Source organism: Choloepus didactylus, chromosome 17 (genome assembly GCF_015220235.1).
Source record: "Choloepus didactylus isolate mChoDid1 chromosome 17, mChoDid1.pri, whole genome shotgun sequence".
NCBI lineage: Eukaryota > Metazoa > Chordata > Mammalia > Pilosa > Megalonychidae > Choloepus > Choloepus didactylus.
The window spans coordinates 78,789,660-78,809,794 of NC_051323.1; the positions used below are offsets into that span (position 1 = coordinate 78,789,660).

At 52.9% G+C, this 20,135-nt stretch overlaps 1 protein-coding gene across 2 annotated transcripts; it reads left to right on the forward strand.

The window, feature by feature from the left end:
- The first annotated feature begins 914 nt into the window (after positions 1-914).
- Positions 915-4,754, forward strand: LOC119512342 (interleukin-1 receptor antagonist protein-like). 2 transcript variants are annotated; one of them, XM_037806958.1, is made up of 5 exons: positions 915-927; positions 1,069-1,120; positions 2,708-2,796; positions 3,532-3,644; positions 4,318-4,754. In XM_037806958.1, exons 2-5 carry the CDS (start codon positions 1,107-1,109, stop codon positions 4,531-4,533), a joined length of 432 nt encoding a protein of 143 aa, XP_037662886.1. In that variant the 5' UTR covers positions 915-927; positions 1,069-1,106; the 3' UTR covers positions 4,534-4,754. The 2 variants fall into 2 exon arrangements, with proteins under 2 accessions (XP_037662886.1, XP_037662885.1); XM_037806957.1 differs by lacking the exon at positions 915-927 and having other exon boundaries at positions 950-1,120.
- Positions 4,755-20,135: the final 15,381 nt, after the last annotated feature.

A 20,135-nucleotide genomic window follows, 5' to 3' on the forward strand; every position in this document is an offset into this window, starting at 1 on the left:
TACATCCTCCCCCCCCTCCCCCTCCCCCCTCCCTCTGTCCTCCCTCCTTTCCTCAGTCCTCCCTCCATCCTCCATCCTCCCCTCCCTCCTCCCTCCCTCCCCCATCTCCTCCCCTTTCCTTTTACCTGAACAAGGGTCATCGTCTCTGTAAAATGAGCAGACAGAGGCCCTAATAAGTGAAATGACTTATTCAAGGGTCACACAGGTGAGAAGAAACAGCAGGTGGCAGACGGTAGAATTTGAACCCACATCTGTCCAAGTGCTGAGCTCACCCCATTTTCCCAAGACCATGGCTTCCAAAGATGCAGGATACTGGGAATCCAGTGGGTTTCAAAGGACCCCTCAGGAAGAACATTCTGTTGCTCAGAGCGGGGGTCTGCAGACTGTGGCCTACCACCTGCTTTTGTAAATAAAGCTTTACTGGGACACAGTCACACTCATCTGTTTGTGTATCTCTGACTGCGTTTGTGCCTCTGCAGCTGAGCTGAATGGTTGTGACCGGCTGCCCGTCCCACAGACAACCAAACTATTTGCCACCTGGTCCCTTCCAGAAAGCCAGTCCCTGGCCCGGAGTCCAGGGAGCATCTCACCTTCCAAGAACACACCCTGAGCAGGGGAATCTTTCCACTCAGTTTTATCATCAAAGGGGTCATGTACATGCAAATCAATTTTTTTTAATTAACAGTCTGGGGATACCTGTCAGTCCTCCGAGGGAGGATTTGGTTTTTTGATTCCCAGGAACTCCGTTAAGGGGAAAACAGAAGTCTCAATTTGGGGGAAATTGCACAGGGGAAGGGGGGAGGGAGTCTGTTACAACACCCCATTGCGACACTCGGCAGGGTTAAGTGACAAAGAGAGGGTTTCTCTGTTTGGAAATGAGAGGGCATTTCCGCTTCTCGGGCAGCACTGGCCGCAGAGCCGAGCTGGGTGAGCGGCCCCTTTCTTTATAAGCTGCGACCCCAGCCCGGGAATGGCAGTGTCCTCTGCCTCGCCGCGGCCGCAGGATGGAGATCGGCAGGGGTCCCTGCGGCCGCCTAATCTCTGTCCTCCTTCTCCTGCTCCATTCAGAGGCAGCCTGCCGGCCCTCGGGGAGAAGAGCCTGCAAGATGCAAGCCTTCAGGTGAGGAGGGACCCCGCAGCGCCCGGGGCTCGGCCGAGAGGGTGCCCGTTGTTCAGAGAAGGGGGCTGCCAGGTGCAGGGTTCTCCCGAGCATGAATTTCACAACATCCCCATGTGGACAGCTCAGCCGGAGGCGCTCAGAGAGGACCAGGCTCGTGAGGAGTCGTCGAGGGGCTGCCCGACAGCGGCTGCAGTGGGCAGGGGGCGGGTGGGGGGAGGGTCTGCTCTCCTAGGGCCTCAGTTTCCGCATCTGTGAAGTGGGGCCAGTGACACCTCCTTCCTGCCCATCTGGCTTGTCATGAGGGTTAAAAGCACGGATGATAGTGACCGTGTTCTGTGAACTGTACAGTGCTTGAAACTATCGTGACTTTTAAAACCTGGTCACATGTCACATCCCGGTTGTAAAATTGACAAGCGAGATGCTGATGAAGTGGGAGAGTTGCCTGGGTGGCCTCTGCCCTGTGCCGTCCGCCCTGCCACACCCAGGAGCGGCTGCGTCTCCAGGGACCTCACCGTCTCTCTGCAGGGCTTTGGGCTGAGGGAGATCCAGTGCCTGTGTGTGTGTGTGAGTGTGCAAGTGTGTGTGAGTGCGAGTGTGCAAGTACAAGTGTGTGTGTGAGTGCAAGTGTGTGCATCCCTACAGCCGGGCCCCTGTAAGTGTGTGAGCGTGCGCACGTATCCAAGCACTGACAGGCCTCGGTGAGCGTGCAAACGTGCATACTTCCCAGCACAAGCCCTTTCCCCGCCCAGCAGGGAGCCGCCTGCTTCTGGGGTTTTTCCTCAGCAGCGATGGCCCCTGGAGGCTGTACCGGCTCATGTCCAACCCCTTGAGTCAAGAATAAAAATGACGCCAAAAGGCCAAGCACTCGCTTGGGCTCAGAACCCAAGTTTGCCCAAATACCCCCGCGGAGCCAGAAGTGGGCGCGGTTGGCCTCAGCTCAGGTCAGGCAGGGGCGTCCTGAGGCCCACGTCCAGCCAAGGCCCTCGTTACGCTGCCCCTTGCAGTGGCCGGCCCGGCTGTGGTCAGACGTGCCTTCACCAGGAAGGAAGGGCAGGGTCCAGAGGCAGCCCCGGCCAATGGAGAAAGGCTCGGCCCGAGGTAGCTGCAGGTGCATCGTCCCTCAAAATGTGTAACGCCATGTTTCTAAGCAGATGGCTGTTAAAACCCACAATTAAATTAATTAAACTAGAGTAGAATAAAAAAATTCAAATCCTCACTTGTGCAGTCCCCAGAACTCAACAGGGACATGTGGCAAGTGGCTCTGATATTGGGCAACCCCAGATCGAGCATTTCTGTCATCAGGGAAAATTCTGGACAGCACTCTTCTGGGGGCCTGGGGCCTGGGGCCTGGGCGCTGGTGACACGTGGGCCTGGGGGCCTGGGGGTCGGGGGCCTGGGGCCTGGGGCAAGGACAGGACCGAGGCAGGGAGGCGGAGTGGGGTCCCCACTTAATTGCCGAGTGGGTCTTGCCTCAGGCTCCTCACCCAGGACGTGTGGGGTTGGGTGGATTTGGGGGGCTCTGTGGGAAATAGGCTGGGCTCGCGGCGTCTTCCCACCGCAGCTGGGATGGGTCCTTCTGCTCTTCAGAATCTGGGATGTAAACCAGAAGACTTTCTATATGAGGAACAACCAGCTGGTGGCCGGGTACCTGCAAGGAGCAAACACTAAGTTAGAAGGTGAGTGTGGCAGGGGCTGGCCTCGAGGGGAGCCGGGTTTCCTGCCGGGCTCTGCAGCCTCGAGGCCCCCGCAAACCTTGGAGGACGTCCCACCCCTGCTGGGTCTTTCCTACCCGCGGGAGGGGCAGGGTCTAGAACTGGAGCTGCTGCCCACGGGCACGAGGGTCCCGGGGCCACAGCGGGGGAGGCCAGAGGCCCTGGGCGAGCTCCCCCTCCCCAGGGCCCCACCCAAAGGCGTGCACCATGCGGCGGGCTGATCTTGTCATGTCTGTCACTTGCCGGGCCCTAGACAAGCTGGGTGGGCCTGGGCCCGCCTCGCCCCCACTCCTCAGCTTCCCCTGTAGCGAGAAAGGGTCCGTGGGTGCCCAGATCTGCAGCTCTTCACAGCTGCTTGGGGCTGGCCAGGGGGGTACTTGCCCCACCTGCCTTGCTTCCAGCGAGACTTTGCAACTCTCCCCATGGAACACTTGGACGGACAGGGGCCGAGGTGGTTCATGCCACCCAAGGGCGCCCCGGCTTCTGCCGACTGGGCCCCAGAGCCCCAGGCAGGGCCCAGGTCAGCACAGTGGCTGGGAAGGCCGGGGAGGGAGAGAGATCGCGCGATGCAGAATCCAGGGGCCTCTGCCCAAGGACCAGGCACCGGGCTGGTCCTGATGGTGCCGGCAGGAGGTGGAGCCCACTGTCCTGTCCACACCCGCTCGGCCTCTTACAACTTGGCTCCTCTGCTCTCCTCAGAGAAGATAGACGTGGTGTCCACGGAGCCTCACGCTGTGTTCCTGGGGATCCACGGGGGAAAGCTGTGCCTGTCCTGTGTCCCCTCTGGGGAGGACACCAAGCTCCTGCTGGAGGTAAGAGCCTGTTCCAGCCGCCAGACGGCCAAACCAGGGGCTAAAGCAGCTGTCGCTCCTCCTTCCCGTGACTCCATGGGGGGCTGGGCTCCGCCGGGCATGTCTGCTCCTCCCAGGGCCCAGGCTCTGCACGAGGTCTCCCCCTTTCAGAGGTCCGCACGGCTCCAAGCGGACAAGCCCCGGGGTGCTCTAGCCTCTGCTCGTGTCCCCGCGAATGTCCTACTGGGCACAGCCTCATGGCCAAGCCCTGGAGCCAGTGCGAGAGGCTGCGAGCAGGGGAGGCCTTGGCCACTGGGGGCCGCGGGCAGAACGGCTCGTCCTGGACCCGAACCAGCGTGAGCAGCTGCTGCCCAAGAGCCCAGATGGCTGTGCCTGGGGGCTGGTTGGCAGGGTCCCGACTCAGATGCAAGCGGCCACACTGGCGGCGGCCGCTTCCCTCCACCAGTGGACGGGCGGCTGCGTGAAGCCAGTTGCAGGAAGCCGCCTCTCTGCCCATCCCCGCCCCTCCCCTGGAGCTCGGACCCTGACGCAGCCTCCAGGGGCCACGGCCTCTGCTGTGGTGTCCACAGCCCTCTCCTGGGCCAGATTTCCCAAAGCCCAGGTGGCCGTGCTGCGCGCGGGGTGGGCCGTCTGCCGGGCCCTGGCTCCCACCCACTCACCTCCTGGCTTCCAGGCAGTTAACATCACCGACCTGACCAAGAACAAAGAGTGGGCCAAGCGCTTCGCCTTCATCCGCTCTGACAGCGGCTCCACCACCAGCTTCGAGTCGGCCGCCTGCCCCGGCTGGTTCCTCTGCACCGCAGCCGAAGCAGACCGGCCCGTCAGCCTCACCAACATGCCTGGGGCGCCCGTCACCATCACCAAGTTCTACTTCCAGCAGGACACCTAGCTCTGCCCCTCGACCCTCCCAGCTCGCCCATGGCTCAGGAGCAGCTCTGCAGGGCCAGGGCTCACCCGGAGGGAGGTCACGGGCCGTAAGGACTGACTGGCCCCCAGACCCCCAAGCCCCCGGACCCCAGGCTCCCAGACCCCAGGCCCTGGGTCCCTCAGACTCCCAGCTCCCCAGGCCCCCCAGACCTCCAGCTCCCTCAGCCCCCCAACTCCCAGGCCCCCAGACCCCCAGGCCCCCAGACCCCAGGCTCCTGGACCCCAGGCCCCGGGCCCCCCAGACCCCCAGCTCCTTCAGCTCCCCAACTCCCAGGCTCCCAGCCCCACAGCCCCTCAGCCCCCTAACTCCCAGACCTCCCAGCCCCATAGCCCCCCAGCCCCCCAGCCCCACAGTGGGCCTTCCAGAAGTGCAGGTCGGGTCAGACGCTCCCTGGCTCAAAGCCACTCGGTGCCCCTGCCCAGCCAGGCTGGCCGCTCTTTTCTCCCCTCCCGCCTGCCCCCTCCCACCCCGGCCCCAGCTCCCACACTCTGCTTTGCAAACTGATGCTGGTCCAAGAAGTTTTTAAGTGTCTCTGGCAAATGGAAAATAAGGTTTTGTGGTGATTTTTTAAGGCAATGTTATTCGATTTGAACCAGAGTTCTTTGTTTGGGAGCAAGTCCTTTCTGGGTGGAAAATTAAAATGTTTTTGTGTTTGTGACATGATGGTGAAAGTAGGTGGGCATTTTCCTTTTTTGGTCTCTTATTTTCGTAATGTCTTAATATGTAAAAATTAAGTGGGGGCACTACATTGGTCCCCTAATTTTTCCCTTTTGAAATGTTCCTGTGAGTCTGGGCCCCTGGGACCGGCGCGGAAGGCGGCTGCACGGGCCGCAAGCTCTGGGGCAGGGGCGGGTCTCGTCCACATCCCTGGGGACTGGGGCACCATGAAGTCTCCCCCTCCCTGCTCTGTTTACAATAAACCGTGAACCCTCCGCTGCTCTGCTGGCCAGGCCTGGGGAGGTGGCGAGGCCACTGGCTGGGGCACCGACAGCCGCAGCTGGAAGCTGCCAGACGCCCGCCTGCCCACCGCCCACCACAGGAGAGGGGCGGCTGGAGGAGCGCTCAGTGGCAAAGAGCGGGAACAGGGACCCTCGGCAGCTCGTCCCGCTCAGTGCCCAGCTGCTCCTTGCATGCCGGCTGCAGGCAGGGGCACCCAGCCCAGGGTCCAGCTTGCGCCCCTGGTGGGGAGGTGGGGGCTTCTCCGAGGAACTGTGGGCGCCTTGCCTCGGCATGGGGCAGATGGCCGGGAGTGGGCCGTAAACGACTGCTTATCCTGCATTCTCGGCCGGGAGCCCGGCATCCTCCTTGCCGCTGGCTCCGCTGGGCCCTGGCCTGGGTCCTGGGACCTGGAGTTGGGCCGAGCTGGCCCTGGCCGCGGGAAACCCACCTTGAGGCTGGGCCTCGCTCACTCAAGGGGAGGGTCGGCTTCTCTCCTTGTGGTTCTGGTCACCTCCTGCCATTCCTCGGGGCGGGGATGGCAAGCCCCTGAAACCTGGTGCTGGATGGATGACACGGGCAGTGGGTCAAGGGTCAGCCAGACCCCCCAGCCCAGGGGCTGTGGTTGGCTTGTTTGAGTAATTCAGGGCAGCTGGCGGGCAACAGAAGCCCCTACTCGGCCCTGACGTGGAGGCGGTCAGGCCCTGGGACCCCAGCCTCCTCAGACGCCGAGGCAGCACTAGCACTGAATCTTGATTCTAGGCCCCATACCACAGGTTTTCCAAGCAGGCTCCAGGAAGCGGGGAGCCCGAGCAGGCCGTGCTGTCCCCACACTCTGCTCCCCTCTGCTTTCCACGTTGGACGTGTGTGTGATTCCATCTGAGGAAGAAATGTCACTGGTAAAAGCAAAGTAAATTTAGAAGGTGAAAGGCAACAGGCTGGAGAAAATCTCAGGATTTTTCTGGGTCTGGTGCCCAGGGCTGGCGATGGGGCCAGCCGGCTCTGATTCCCGTCCCGCAGCTCCTCGGGAGCAGCCCCCGTGGCCCCGTGGACGACGCAGGGCGGAGGGAGGTGATGTGCGAGCCGAGAGCCGAGGGCCTTGCGGATGGATGTCGTCAGCCCTGGGGGGAGGAGGAGGGTGCAGCTCCCTGGTGACAGCCGCGGTCCACCTGGGGGCTCCCCGCCACCCCCACCCCTGCAGCAGGGTCCTCAGATGCTCCACGGGGTCAGGCCACAGCCCGGGGGACAGCTGGTCTCGTCCTCTCTCCCACTTCCAATGGGCGCGTGAGGACAAGCCACAGCCCCGGGCCCCGGTTTCCTCGTCTCTAAATGCAGAGGCTGAACGGCTTCCCCACCCCGCCGCCACCTGGGTAGCGGGTGCTCGAGGGAACCTGTTTTAAAGCCTCCTCACTCGTCGGCGCCCCCGGGAGTCACGATGCGCGTCCCAGGCCCCGCCCGGGCTCAGCCAGGGGATTCTGGTTAACGAGACTCTCACCATTGAAAGCCCCCCCACCCCCAGCTTGCTGCGACGGACCCTGAAACTCTGGTCAGCACCTCCTGCGTTGGCCCGACGTGTTCCCGTAAAGTCCCCCCGAGAGAGGGGAACGCGAGGCTCTAGTGCTCCTGCTTGGAGGCGGCCCGCATCGCACGCCAGGTGGATAATACTCGGTGGATAATAAGGTGGACACACAAATACCAACAGGCGTTAATTCATTAGGTCGGCCAGCAAATTCGAGACGACGATGCAGGGCAGGGATGTGTTGAAGGAAGCCGGAAAAGGGGAAAGCCCAGGGCGTCTGTCCGGGAGGGGCCGGGGGGCACCGGGCCGAGTCTGAGAGGATTTTGGGCTTTTCTGTAACCCTCGTGGGGCGTCTAGTTTGGGAATTCAGCCGGGAGCACCCAGGGCTCCCTCCCCGAGGCTGCACAGTCCGGGAGCCCCTCCTGAGCTGTGCGGCCCCAGGCCTCGGGTCCCTCTTACAACAGGAGGGCGTTGGGGTAGTCGCAGTTCTCCTCGGACTCACCTGAGGGGGTCTGAACAGATGCCACTGCCCCCCCCGCTTGTCCTGGGGGTGGACTTGGGTGGGGCGGGACATCGCGTCCAGGGCTGAGCCCCTCCGGAGCGGACGGCGCGTCCTCCCAGCTGCTCCCCGGAGTGACCCTGCCTGACAGGGGTCCCCGGCTTCCGAGAAGCGCTCAGTGCCGCGGCTGTGATGGGTATTGGCTCTGTTGTCGTTTTGGCTGAAGGTACGTTTTCTACTTTCTCAATCGTAAGACTGGTTAACAAATATTTCTAGTTTCACTTTTCTTGGCATAAATTGTTCTATAATAGTAGCTGTTAAATTGGGATAAAATCCTAGCAAATCTTGGGGAAACCAAAGAATCTCATGTTTTCTCTTCATAGGACTGTGAAATCCCTCAACCCCCGGGCAGATCCCGAGTGCTTGATAGTAAGCTCAGCTCAGCTTTCTCAGGAAGGTGAATGGGTGCGGGTGAAGTAGAGCTGTCGGAGCTCCTAGCCTCAAGCGGAGAGAGCTCGACGGAGGGACAGTGAGCTTTCGGAAGGACGCTGCGTGGTGTGGGGGACAGAAGGAGTTCTGGAAGTGTCCACCAGGGGCCAGCCTTCCAGGGAAGATGGCCCTTATGTGCCTGACTTCTCTCTCTGCTGGGGCGGACCGGGGGTGTCGAGCGGTTCAGGCTCTCAGACTGGTGAGGGGCCAGCCTTTTAAAGGCGCCCTAAGAGAAAGCTGCGTTCTCCCTCCCAGGAAACTTGATGCTCGTTCTCCTACCGAGCTGCAGTTGGCCCTAATTTGGGTGATTTACCTCGTCAAGCCTGACCCCCAGAGACATCTGAGAAGTGCTGCCTGTCACTCACGTCTGCTCTCAAAGGGGGAGACCTCACCTGCTTTACCTGTGTCCCCTTGAGAGAACTGTTTCTGAGTCCCCACATGGCCCTGATGCCTGGCAAGGGAAGCGTGGGTGGGGGTGGTGTGGGGGCTCACAGTCGTAGCACCGCCTGTCTGACCCTTGCTGATTCTGTGAAGTTCTTTACGCTCCGTGGGGAGCACGTGGTCCAGCTGCTGGCAGCTTTCAGGGCCCTTTATGTCTGTCTGTTTTATTTTACTTTTTCCAACTGGATGACACACCCACACTTGCTGACAAGTAGGCTCGAGTTTTGTTGTTTTCTTAGAGAAGTTTGTAGGTTTACAGAGAAGTCATGCCCCAGTCCCTTTTTTCAACACCGTGCTTAGTGGGGTACGTTTGCTAGAACTGATGAAGCAATATTATCATAGCTTTACTATTAACTCTAGTCCATGGTTTACATTAGGGTTAAACCTTTGTGAGGTTCGTTTTTTTTTTTTTTAATTTTTATTCCAGTAACATACATGCAACCTAAAATTCCCCATCTTGGCCACATTCAAATGTGTTTCAGTGCTTTTAGTTAACCTCACAGTGCTGGGCTGTCATCACCAGAACCTCCCCGCCACCCCAACAACAGCGCAACTCCCCACGCACTGCCCCCACCCCGCCCGCATCCCCCGTTCCAGTTCCTGACTCCACTCCCTTCAGGTGTGGGAGACAGGGTAGGTTCTGAGCAGTTGAGAGCCATTAAAAGATTTCAAGCTAAAAAGGAAGAGGATTTTAGTAGCATTTTTATTGAGGTATAATTTAAATGCAACAGCATGCAGAGATTTTAAATGTTCAGTTCCATGAGTTTTGACAAATGTGTACATTCATATAACCACCACACCAACCAAAACGTAGAACATTTCATAACCCCCAAAAATCCTTTTGTGCGATTCTTTCTCATCAATCCCGTCCTGCAAGAAGGGACCACTGATCCGATTTCTATCCCCATAGATTAGTTGTGCACTCTTCTGAACTTCACGTGAACGGAATCATTCAGTACGCATTCTTTTCTGTTTGCCTTCTTCCTCAACATGGTGTTTTAGAGATTCATGTGTAGTGCTGTGAGAAATATGTAGTTGGTTTCTTTCTATTGCTGAGTAGTATTCCAGTTTAGGAATAAATCAAAATTGTTTATCCATGGACTTTGGGGCTGATAACAGTTTTTGTCTCTGATAAATAAAGCAGATGTGAATATTCTTCTGTATGAATATTTTGTAGACATTTGTTTTTGATTCTCTTGAGTAAATACCTAGGACTAGCAGAATATCGTGGTCAAATGGTAAGTACATGTTTAATTTTACAAGAAACTGCAAATTGCTTACCTCAGTGGTTGTAGTATCTTATACTGCCATCGGCAAAGTATGAGATGACCAGTTGCTCCACGTTCCAACCAATACTGGGTATTGTCAGTGCTTTAAATTTTAGCCATTCTTGTGGGGGTGAAGTAATGGCTCACTGTAGTTTTAATTTGCACTAAAGATATTAAGCCCCATTTAATGTGCTAATTGGCCATTTGTTTATCTTTTACTGTGGAGTGTCTGTTCAAGTCTTCTAGTCATTTATTAATTGAGTGGTTTGTCTTTTTATTATTGATTTGTTAGAGTTCTATATATTCTAGATATGATTCTTTGACACATATATGTTTTACAAATATTTTGTCTCAACTGCGGTTTGCCTATTCTTTTTCTTAACAAGGTATTTTGATGAGCAGAATTTTAAAATTTTGTTGGAGTCCAAATTGTCAATTTTTTTTTGTGCTGTAAGAAATCTTTACCTCCCACAAAGTTGCAATGATTTTCTCCTGTTTTCTTGTATGTTCTATAGTTTTGGTTTCTGTATTTTGGTTTATGATCCTTTTTAGTTAATTTTTATGCATGGTGAAGTAAGGGTCAAGGTTCATTTGCTGTAGAACAGCTTTAACGAGATATAATACACATACCACACAATAAATCGCTTAAGATGCAAAGTTCAATAGTTTTTATTATATTCACAGAGCCTTGCAACCATGATCACAATCACTTTTAGAACATTTTCCGCACCCCAGGAAGAAGCGCTGCACCATCCCCACCCCGCGGTTCTGCCTGTTCTGGGCAATCGATGTGAATGGACTCATGTAACACCCTCCCACTTTTGTGACCGTTCGTCCACTCAGCACTGTGTTTTCAAGGTTCATCCATGTATCCGTGTTTCATTTCTTTTTATAGCTGAGTAATATTCCATTGTACAGATATTCCATATTTTGTTATCCAGTCATCAGTTGATGGGCACTTGGGTTGTTTCCACTTTTTGACTGTAATGAGTAACGCTGCTGTGAACGTAAGCTTTTACATGGACATGCATTTTCATTTCTCTTGGGTGTACAGATAGGAGTGGAACTGCTGGGGCAGTACATGGAATCTCTGTTCAATCTTTTGAGGGACCGCCGAACTGTTTTCCAAAGTGGCTGCACCATTTTACTTTCCACCAGCAGTGTCTGAGGGCTCCAAATTCTCCGCATCCCACCCGACACTCCTTATCGTCTGTCTTTCCGATCACAGCCGTCCTAGTGGGTAGGCAGCAGCGTCACATTGTGGTTTGGATTTGCATTTCCTTCATGGCTGATAATGTTGAGCATCTTTTCACGTGCTTATTGGCCATTTGTCTATATTCCTTGGAGAAATGTCTACTCAGTTGTTTTACCCATATTTTTTCTCATTTTAAAGAAAATATTGAAGTTGTAGGATTACAGAAAAATCATATGGAAAGTACAGAATTCTCATATACCATCCCCCCACAGTTTTCCCTATTATTAACACTTGGCAGTTGGTGTCTTACCTTTGTTACATTTGATGACACAGTATTATTATACTTTTAACTATAGTTGATGATTTAGATTATAGCTCATTCTTTGTGTTGTACAGTTCTGTAGTTGTCGTAGTTTGAAGCTGTTTATACTCCAGAAAAAATCTTGTTCTTTTAATCCATTCCTGTGGGTGTAGACCTATTTTAGGTGGGACCTTTTGATTACGTTATTTCAACTGAGATGTGACCCACCTCATTCAAGGTGGGTCTTAATCCTCTTACAGGAGTCCTTTATAAGAGGATAGGAGACACACAGAAAGCAGAGACAAACACCCAGAGGAGCTGAGAGAGGAAGCCCCTGGACCCAGAAGCTGGAAGCAATGAAACCCAAGCGAGAAGGACCAGCGGGTGTTGCCATGTGCCTTGCTGTCTGATGGAGGAGACCCGGATGCCAGCAGCCTTTCTTTAGAGAAGGTATTGTCCTGTTGATGCCTTAATTGGGACATTTTCTTGGCCTTAGAACTGTAAATTATAGATTAATAAATCCCCATTGTAAAAGCCAACCCATTTCTGGTATATTGCATTTCATCAGCTTTAGCTAACAAAACAATGGTTTTTAAAAATTTTTATTATTGCACCATATACACAACCTAAAATCTCCTGTTTTAAACACTTTCAAATATACATGTCAGTGGTGTTAATTAGTTGCTTTCACAGTGTTGTGCTACCATCACCACCATCCCCCTAACAGAAGCTCTGTGTCGATTAAGCATTAACTCCTCATTCCCTACCCCTACCTCAGCCCCTGGTAATCTGTATTCTAGTTTCTGACTCAATGAACCTGCATATTCCAAGTGTCTCTTATAAGTGAGATTATACTATATTTGCCCTTTTTGGCCTGGCTTATTTCACTCAATCTGATGTCTTCAAGATTCATCCATGTTGTCACATGTATCAGAACTTCATTCCTTTTTACGTCTGAATAATATCCATTGTATATATAGACCAAGTTTTGTTTATCTCTTCACCTGTTCATGGACACATGGGTTGCTTCCATTTTTTGGCACTTTCCATTGTGAATATTTTCACTATGAACATCAGTGTGCAAATATCTGTTAGAGTCCCTGCTTTCGATTCTTTTAGGTAGACACCTCGAAGGGGGATTGCCTGCTCAGGTGGCAATTCTATGCTTAGCTTCCTAAGGAACTGCCAAACTGTCTTCCACAGCGGCTGCACTGTTTCGCATTCCCACCGACAAGGAATGTGTCCTTATTTTTCCACATCCTCTCCTGCACTTGTAATTTTCTGTTGTTGTTTAAATAGTAGCCATTCTGGTGGGTGTGAGATGGCATCCTGTTGTGACTTTGGTTTGCATTGTCCTAATGGCTAATGATGTTGGGCATCTTTGCATGTGCTTTTTGGCCATTTGTATATCTTCTTTGGAAAAATGTCCATTCAAGTCTTTTTTTCATTTCTTACACGGGTTGCCTTTTTAATAATGAGTTTCAAGAGTTACTTACATAAATTCAAAGGTTCATTTTTATGTCATATGGATTTCTAGTTGTTCCAGAACCATTTATTGAAACCATATCAATTGACTATGTATTCTAACACTGTAACACTGATCTGTTGAGCTTTCTTTATACCATTTCAATTTGAACTGTATTGTAACTTTCCCTGTAATGTCTTCTTTGACCTTTGGGTTATTTAGAAATGTATTGCTTGATTTCCAAATATTTGGGTAATTTCTAGATAGGACATTGTTGTTGATTTTAAATTTTATTTTAAATTTAAAATTGTGGCTTGAAAACATCATCAGTATGATCTTGATCCATTGAAATTGAGGGATTATTTTATAGTCCACCACATATATGGTGAGTCTTGGTGAATGTTCCATGTACTCTTGGAAAGGATTTATATTCTGCTGTTGATGGGTTAATATTCTATAACATCAATTTGGTCAAGTTCAGTGAGACTGTTTTCAAATCTTCTACATCCTTACTGATATTTTTCATACTTTTTCTATTAATTACTGAGAGATGGGTGTTAAAATGTCCAACTATGAGTGTGGATTTTCTGTTTGTCACTTTGGATCTATCAATTTTTGCTTGATGTATTTGGAAGTTCTGCTGTTTGGTTCATACCTATTCGGATTGTTTTGTCTTCTTGAGAAACTTATCCCTTTATCATAATTCAGTGGTCCTTTGTATTTCTGGTAATACTCCTTGAATTGAAGCTACTTTGTCTCATATTACTATTACATGGTCTACTGTTTCTCATTCTTTTACTTTCAACTTGTCATTTTTATCTTTAAACTGTGCCTGAAGATAGCCAGTTTGACAAGATTTGACTTTTAGAATTGGAGTATTTAGGGTAATTGTTGATAAGTTTTCCACCTTGCTATATGTTTTACATATGTACATTCTGTTCTTTTGTTTTTTTTTTCTTACTTGCCTGACCTCTTTTGGGTTAGTTATTTTTAGTAATTATTTTTATATCCTCTACTGGATTTTACTCTGAATTATTATTATAAAACTTCACATATAATGAATGTAAGAACCTTACAACAATATGTTTCCATTTACATCCCCTCTTCACCCTGCTATGTGCTTTTCTTGTCATACACTTAGCATCTAAGTATAAATCCCCCAATATATCATTATTTTTGCTTTACCTGGTCAATTGACTTTTAATTAATTTAATAGCAAAAACTAAAATAGTCTTTTACCCATATATATGATCATCCCTGATATTCTTCATTCCCTCCTATAGATTCTAATTCTTATGAGGTTTTATTCCCTTCATCTCAAACAATTTCCTTACTTTTCTTGTGGTGTAGGGTGCTGGTGACAAATACTCTCAGATTTTGTTTATTTGAAAATGTCTTTATTTTGACTTTCTATCTAAAAGTTGATTGATTTTCTTTCTTTCAGCACTTTAAAGATGCTGTACCATTGTCTTCTGGCTACAATGTTTCCAGTGTGAAGTTAGTCATCATTCCTGTAGGCAATGTGCATTTTTTTGTCTCTTTTTGCTATTAAGATTTTTCTCTTTATCTCTGTTAATTTAGTAACTGTGAAAAGGACTACAATTTTATTTTGCTGGCGAGCTGAACAGCCTGTCACAGCTTACTGGACCCAGCAGAAGGCAGCAGGCAGCTAATTATTCTCATCGAAGGAGTAACATTGTTGCATAGGCCCCGAGCCCCCGCTCCCATAGGGGATGTGATGAGGTCCTGCTGTTGCCTGCACGCACAGCCGGAGCCCTACTGAAAAGGAGCCCCGATATTGGAAGGCCCTGGACCTCAGGTGGGGGCTGTAGGGGAAAGACTGTGGTGTCTCTTGTCTCCCTCAGTGGAGCATGATTTATTTGTATTTCATTTGGTTCTTTATTTTTTTAAAAATGGTAATCATATTTCTGCTGAAATATATAATCTCTTCAGCCATTATATCCATCTTTTTACAGTGGGTGCTTTAACATCTTTATCATAGTTTTTGTGTTTTAATCCCTATCCCTTGGTTCTAACTTCTGAGTTGTCTGTGGGTCTGTTTCAGTTGATTGGTTTTTTTCCTCCCAATTATGGATCAAATTTTCTGTTTCTTTTCATAATTTTTAATTGTTGTTGTTTGGCAGACATTGTGAATGAGACATTGCAGATGCTCTGAATTCTGCTGTCTTCCTCTGAAGGGTGTCAAGTTTGTTCTAGCAGAAGTTAGGTTACTGGAAGATCACCCGGGTTTGGTAAAGGGTTGGCTTTAGACTTTGGATGGATTTCTTTTGCCCCTCTCCCCATCCTAGAATATAGCCCGTGCCCTAAGCTGTGGTCTTTATTCCGTAGGCCACTCCGGGTTTCAATGCGAAGCCCCTGGTATGTACCAAGCCACTCTGGGATGGATTTTGACTCCAAATTCCCCAGCTGCAGGCAACTGCTCAGACATCTGCTCAGCTTTTTCCTTGGGGCTGCTCAGATCCGTGCCCCTGCCTGGTCATCTAGGACTCAGCCATGGATTTGAGGGGGGTTGGCACAGATGTTGGGCCTCTCCCCTTTGCGGCTCACTCCGTCCAGAATTTCCCTCCTCAGGGTTTTTCCTATACTTCCCCTGCCCCCACTACTGCTTGTGTGTCCTCTAGTAAGGTGTAAGCTTTTAGTGTGTTGGGGTCATCCTTCTATGCCACCCTGCCCAGCATACACAGAGAATGTGCTCAACGAGTGTTTGTAGAGTGAGCAAATAAATTAACTAATTGTAGGCCGGCTGGCCTAGCATCAGGCCCCAGCTATAAAAGACAGAGCAATGTTTGAACATGGTTTCTGGGTTCAGACTATCTGTGTGACTGTGATCAGGTTACTTAACCTTTCTGGGCTTCAGTTTCCTCATGTGTAAAGGGGAGAATAAAGCCTCTACTTCACAGGGTGGTTGTGAGAACTGAACGTGTTAAGACAGGGAGAAAATTGCCGGACACAGAGTTAGCATTTGATAAATATTAGACGTGTGGCTGCTGCTGCTGTTGAGCTCCTGGTCGGTGCACAGGCTCAGGCACCTTCAGGTCAGCGGACAGCATTCTCCAGAGGACCTGAGGTGTCACTGGATATACTGGAGAAGGTGGAATCACTTAACCAAAAGTCTTGCTTACGGTACCTTACATAGTTACTGAAACAGAAGCTAGATAGTGCCATAAAGTGGGAAATTAAAATATGCAACGCTTCTTGCCAACAGGGACCCCTGTCTGAAGATATTTTTGCTAAAACTTGTTGAAATTTCAAGACACAGCTATTTGCCTCTGTGCCACCAACCCCCAAACAAGCTAGCTGAAGCCAACAGTTACAGCCGCTGAAATTCGGGATACTGAAACTTCTTGTCCCACGAAATAATTAATAAAGAAAGAATAGGTTTGCACGGACTCCAAATTATTGCCACGTCTGGGTCAGTTCCAGTTTATGTGCCGGCAAAATAAAGCAGAGGGGCCGGAGGGAGCCGGCCGCCCCAGGGCAGGGCAGGCCAGGCCGGGCTCGGGCGAGTGCGAGGCGCCCGGACCTGCCCGACGGCCCAGCCCGGCTGCCGCAGTTAGACCAGTTGGATGGCTCCGCTCCCTGCCCCGCCACCGCCAGGAGCCGACTGAGGCCTCTGCTGCCCGGAGCTGCACGCGGCCCGGCCCGGCCTGCTGCCCCCGCCGTGCCTCGGCCCGAGCCATGGGGCGCCCAGGCGGGCGGGCGATGGGTAAGGGCCCTTGGGGGCGCCCGGCGGGGGGGCACCGGGCGGTGAGTACCCGCGGGGTCTGTCCCTGGGGTGCCGCGGGGAGGGCGGCTGAGGCCGGGAGAGGCTTGGTGGGGGCATTGAGCCCAGTGCCATCCCTGGGGGAGCCTGTTCGGGCCTGGGGTGCTGTGGCCGCCGGGGCGCACGGATCGGGGTTCCTGGTGGGCTGGAGGCGGGTGGACGGCCGAGCAGCATCAGGGCCCGATGGCTTTTCCGGCTTTCCAAGCTTTCCCGGGCTCTGTGGGCCCTGTGGCTGGAGCTGCCCCGGGAGCCACCCTCGGGGATGCCGGCCCCTCTCCACAGCCCCTGTCGGTGTCGCTGGCCCATACCCAGAAACATCGGGCAGATTCTGGGGAAGGTAAACAGCGACAGCGCAGCTGACAACCCCCCACCCCTCTCCGATCCCTCCTAGCTCTAGAAATGCGTGCACCGTCCTTTAGGTGGGACAAAGGAGCCAGGGACGTGTCCGTGGCCCCTTGTCTAGTTCAGGGGGTACCAAAGCCAAGGCCTGGGCAGCTCCGGCCCCTGAGCCCTGGGCCTCCAGCCCCCAGCCCCGGACCCCCAGCCCCACCAGTCCTGGCCTCCCTGGCCCCCCAGCCCCCAGCCCTGGGCTCCTGGAGCGCAGTCAGCCCATGGGGACTCCTGCACCTCCACAGAAGAAACAGGCCACGGACGGGCCCCCAGGCGAGTTCACGGTGCTGTCTCCTCCATGGGGAGGGAACCAGGGTGAGTCAGCCTGTACTCAAAAATGAATCAGGCGCCCAAAGCTGGGGGTACAACCGCTTTGTTGACAAATAAGCTACTGGCGATGGATCCCTCAGAGACTGGTAAATGCTGCGAGACAAGAAACAAAGGGTGGCCGGGTTGAGAGGAGCGGGGCCTCGGGGCCTGTGGGCAGGTGGGGCGCCGGCCCCATGGCCAGTCCCTGGAGGCCTGGAGGCAGGTGGGTGTCTGGGAGGACGTTCCTCTCGGGAGTGTGAGGCTGGGGGGAGACGGGAGCCCGCAGGAGCTCTGACCCTCACTGCGACACCCTCATCTGCTCAGCACCTGCCTGTCGGTTCCAGGCACAATTCAACTGGGATACACCAGTGAGCGAGGGGCCCTTTCCCACACAGGGCTTGTTTCTGGAGGGAAGAGAGGGGCGACAGACAGCCACAGCAATCTCAGGGCATGTCATGAGGTGACAGATGCTGAGAGGAAAAGCAGAGCAGTTAGGGGTCGCCGGTGAAGGGGCACATCCAGCAGAACTGTCAGGCAGGTCTTGCTGAGCAGATGCCGGGGAGCAGAGCCCCGAGGACGGGATGCAGGCCTGTGCCCATCAAGGGAGGCGACGCCGTGTGCAGAGGCCCCGAGGCCGCCGTGGCCATGCTGGAGGACAGGCAGGAGGCCCGAGCGGCTCTGGAGCCCTTGTCGAGGGGGCCGGGGTCAGGCTCAGCTGACGACCTGGACGTCCGGCGGGGCGAGCTCAGTGCTCCCATGTGGACAGGGGCCGGCCTGGTGGTTACGGGGCAGGGGTGATGCCCGAGGAGCGGTGTTCACTCGGCAGGGTGTTTCACTCACACCAGCATCCGTCCACACTGCGTGGCCACACAGAAATAAAGTGGGAGTCAGATCCTGAGACTTTCAGATCAGTAAGGCCCCAGGCACTGGCAGTGGGGAAGGAAAACTTGCCATCTAGGAAAACTCCGAAAATGTTCTTCTGTCCTTGAACCGGCTGGCTGACCCCATCAGTAGGCCTAGAGCCGTGGGAGCCCCCCAGCGCCTCTGTGCATGGAAACAGAGCCCCCACAGCAGGTCCCAGAGGGCCAGACCAGGCCTCACCCCGTTTCACACACAGGAAACCGAGGCCCCTGCCTGTGTGGGGAGGTCGCCCGAGGTTGCAGAGCCCGTCAGTGAGGGCTCGGGGGGACGGCCAGAGGCCCAGGGTCAGGGGCTCTCCCCTACCCTCCAGCAGCGTCGGGACGAACTCCGGTGCAGACTGATGAGAGGTTCCAGCTCCCAGAACTGTACTCTGCCCATCCCAGCATGCAGAGGAGCACAGAGGCGGCACGTGCCTGGTCATTTTATGAGATCCTTGCAGCTGTGTGGTGCATTCCCACAAACGCTGGTCCGGACCAGGCCGTGGCCGGCAGAGGGTACACCGGTCAGGGGTCAGTGCCCAGCAGCCAAGGCCCAGCAGCCAAGGCCCGGCGGCCGCCCCTCTGCCGCCCTCCCTGCCGTCCTCGGTGCCGCTGCAGGGAGCTCGGGGTCCGGAGAAGCAGCCTGGAAGTGCAGAGAGTGTTGACATCTGTTTTGTCACAGAACACAGGGGCGCTGAGAAGAGGAAGTGGGAAAGTGGGAGTGAGCTCAGAGTCCTGCCGAGCGGAGCCCGGGGGGGGCGGCTTTATTATGAATCGCGTTTTTGCAGCCAGAGACTTGGCTGAGGGGACTTGTCCACAGGGCGTGGCCTGGTCCACTTCTTGTCTTTTGAAACATGTTTTTAAGGTAATCCTCTCGCACATGTAAACTTGTTTTAAAACCTTTTTAAAATAAACACACACTCCCCTTTTCCTCCTCTGCCCTCCCCAGGAAAAGTTTTTAAAGGTAATACTTGCAAGTGATAAAAATCTTCCAAAAGGCCTCGAGGTGCCCGGTCTCCCCACCTCCCCGTCTGCCTCAGAGGCCGTTTCTTGTGAATTCGTCCAGAGAGACACGTTCCACCTGCTAACACACAGAAATGTTGCGCACCTTCCCTTTTCTCTTTTTTTTATACAAATAGTGATAATTAGTACTCGGATCTGTACCCTGTTTTTTTTTAAGGGAACTCGCCCAGCACTCCTCCTGATTCCGGACGTAAGAGCTGCTTCTCCTAAACGTAAACCCTCTCAGTGAAGGGGCCGCCGTGGTCATCAGGCTTCTCTGCGCTTGTAGGTTGGGGTCCTGGTTTCCGTTTGTTTGCGATTCTGCATTGCAGTTACTTGTTCCTGTGTGTGCTCGCTCACTTCGGTGACTACTTCAGCAGTATAAATTCACACGCATAGAATTGCTGGTTCCAAGGGTGTGTGTATTTCAGATTTTTGTTGAGGTTGCCAGCTTACTTTCCAAAGATGCAACATGACTTCATACTTACGAGCGTGCTCATATCCCCACAGCACCACCAAGCCAGTGTGGATCATCAGCTGTTCATTCTTGCCAATTTGACAGATAAGAAACATCATGTGTTGCAGTTTTAAGGGGTATTTCTTTAGAGTGAGTTATGTTGTAAGTCTTGTTTTAGGAGATTTGTCTTTCTTCTTTTGTGTCCTTGACCTATATTTGATTTTGGTCTGGTTTTCTACTGAATTATGGGGGCTCTCGTTGTTTCTCTTAGCCCCCATCCCTGGTCCCACGGCCCCCTGTTCACGTCTGCCAACTCCTCCAGCCACGTCAATGTGTTTTGTACACCCTTGGATCTGGACATATTTTAGAGAAATAGACAAGCCATATGTGCATGTATTTTAAACTTGCATGACTTTTTTGTGCTATAAATTGTGATTGTTTTCTTACTTCCTAAACCCAGTGCTGTGTTTTAAAAGCACCTGTTCAGCTGCTGTGCACACTTGGTTCCTTGCTTCTGGTTGCTGTGCAGAATGGATTTGTGTTGGGTTGGGTGGAGGAGGTGGCCTCATGGGACAGGAGGGTTCTGAGGGATGGAAAGTGGAGTGGGGA

Bases quoted from the DNA above. Each gene is read 5' to 3' on its own strand.
- LOC119512342 (XM_037806957.1), top strand. From the start codon at position 1,005: ATGGAGATCGGCAGGGGTCCCTGCGGCCGCCTAATCTCTGTCCTCCTT. The intron at 1,121-2,707 runs GTGAGGAGGGAC...TCTGCTCTTCAG, and splicing joins TGCAAGATGCAAGCCTTCAG to AATCTGGGATGTAAACCAGA. The intron at 2,797-3,531 runs GTGAGTGTGGCA...TGCTCTCCTCAG, and splicing joins AGCAAACACTAAGTTAGAAG to AGAAGATAGACGTGGTGTCC.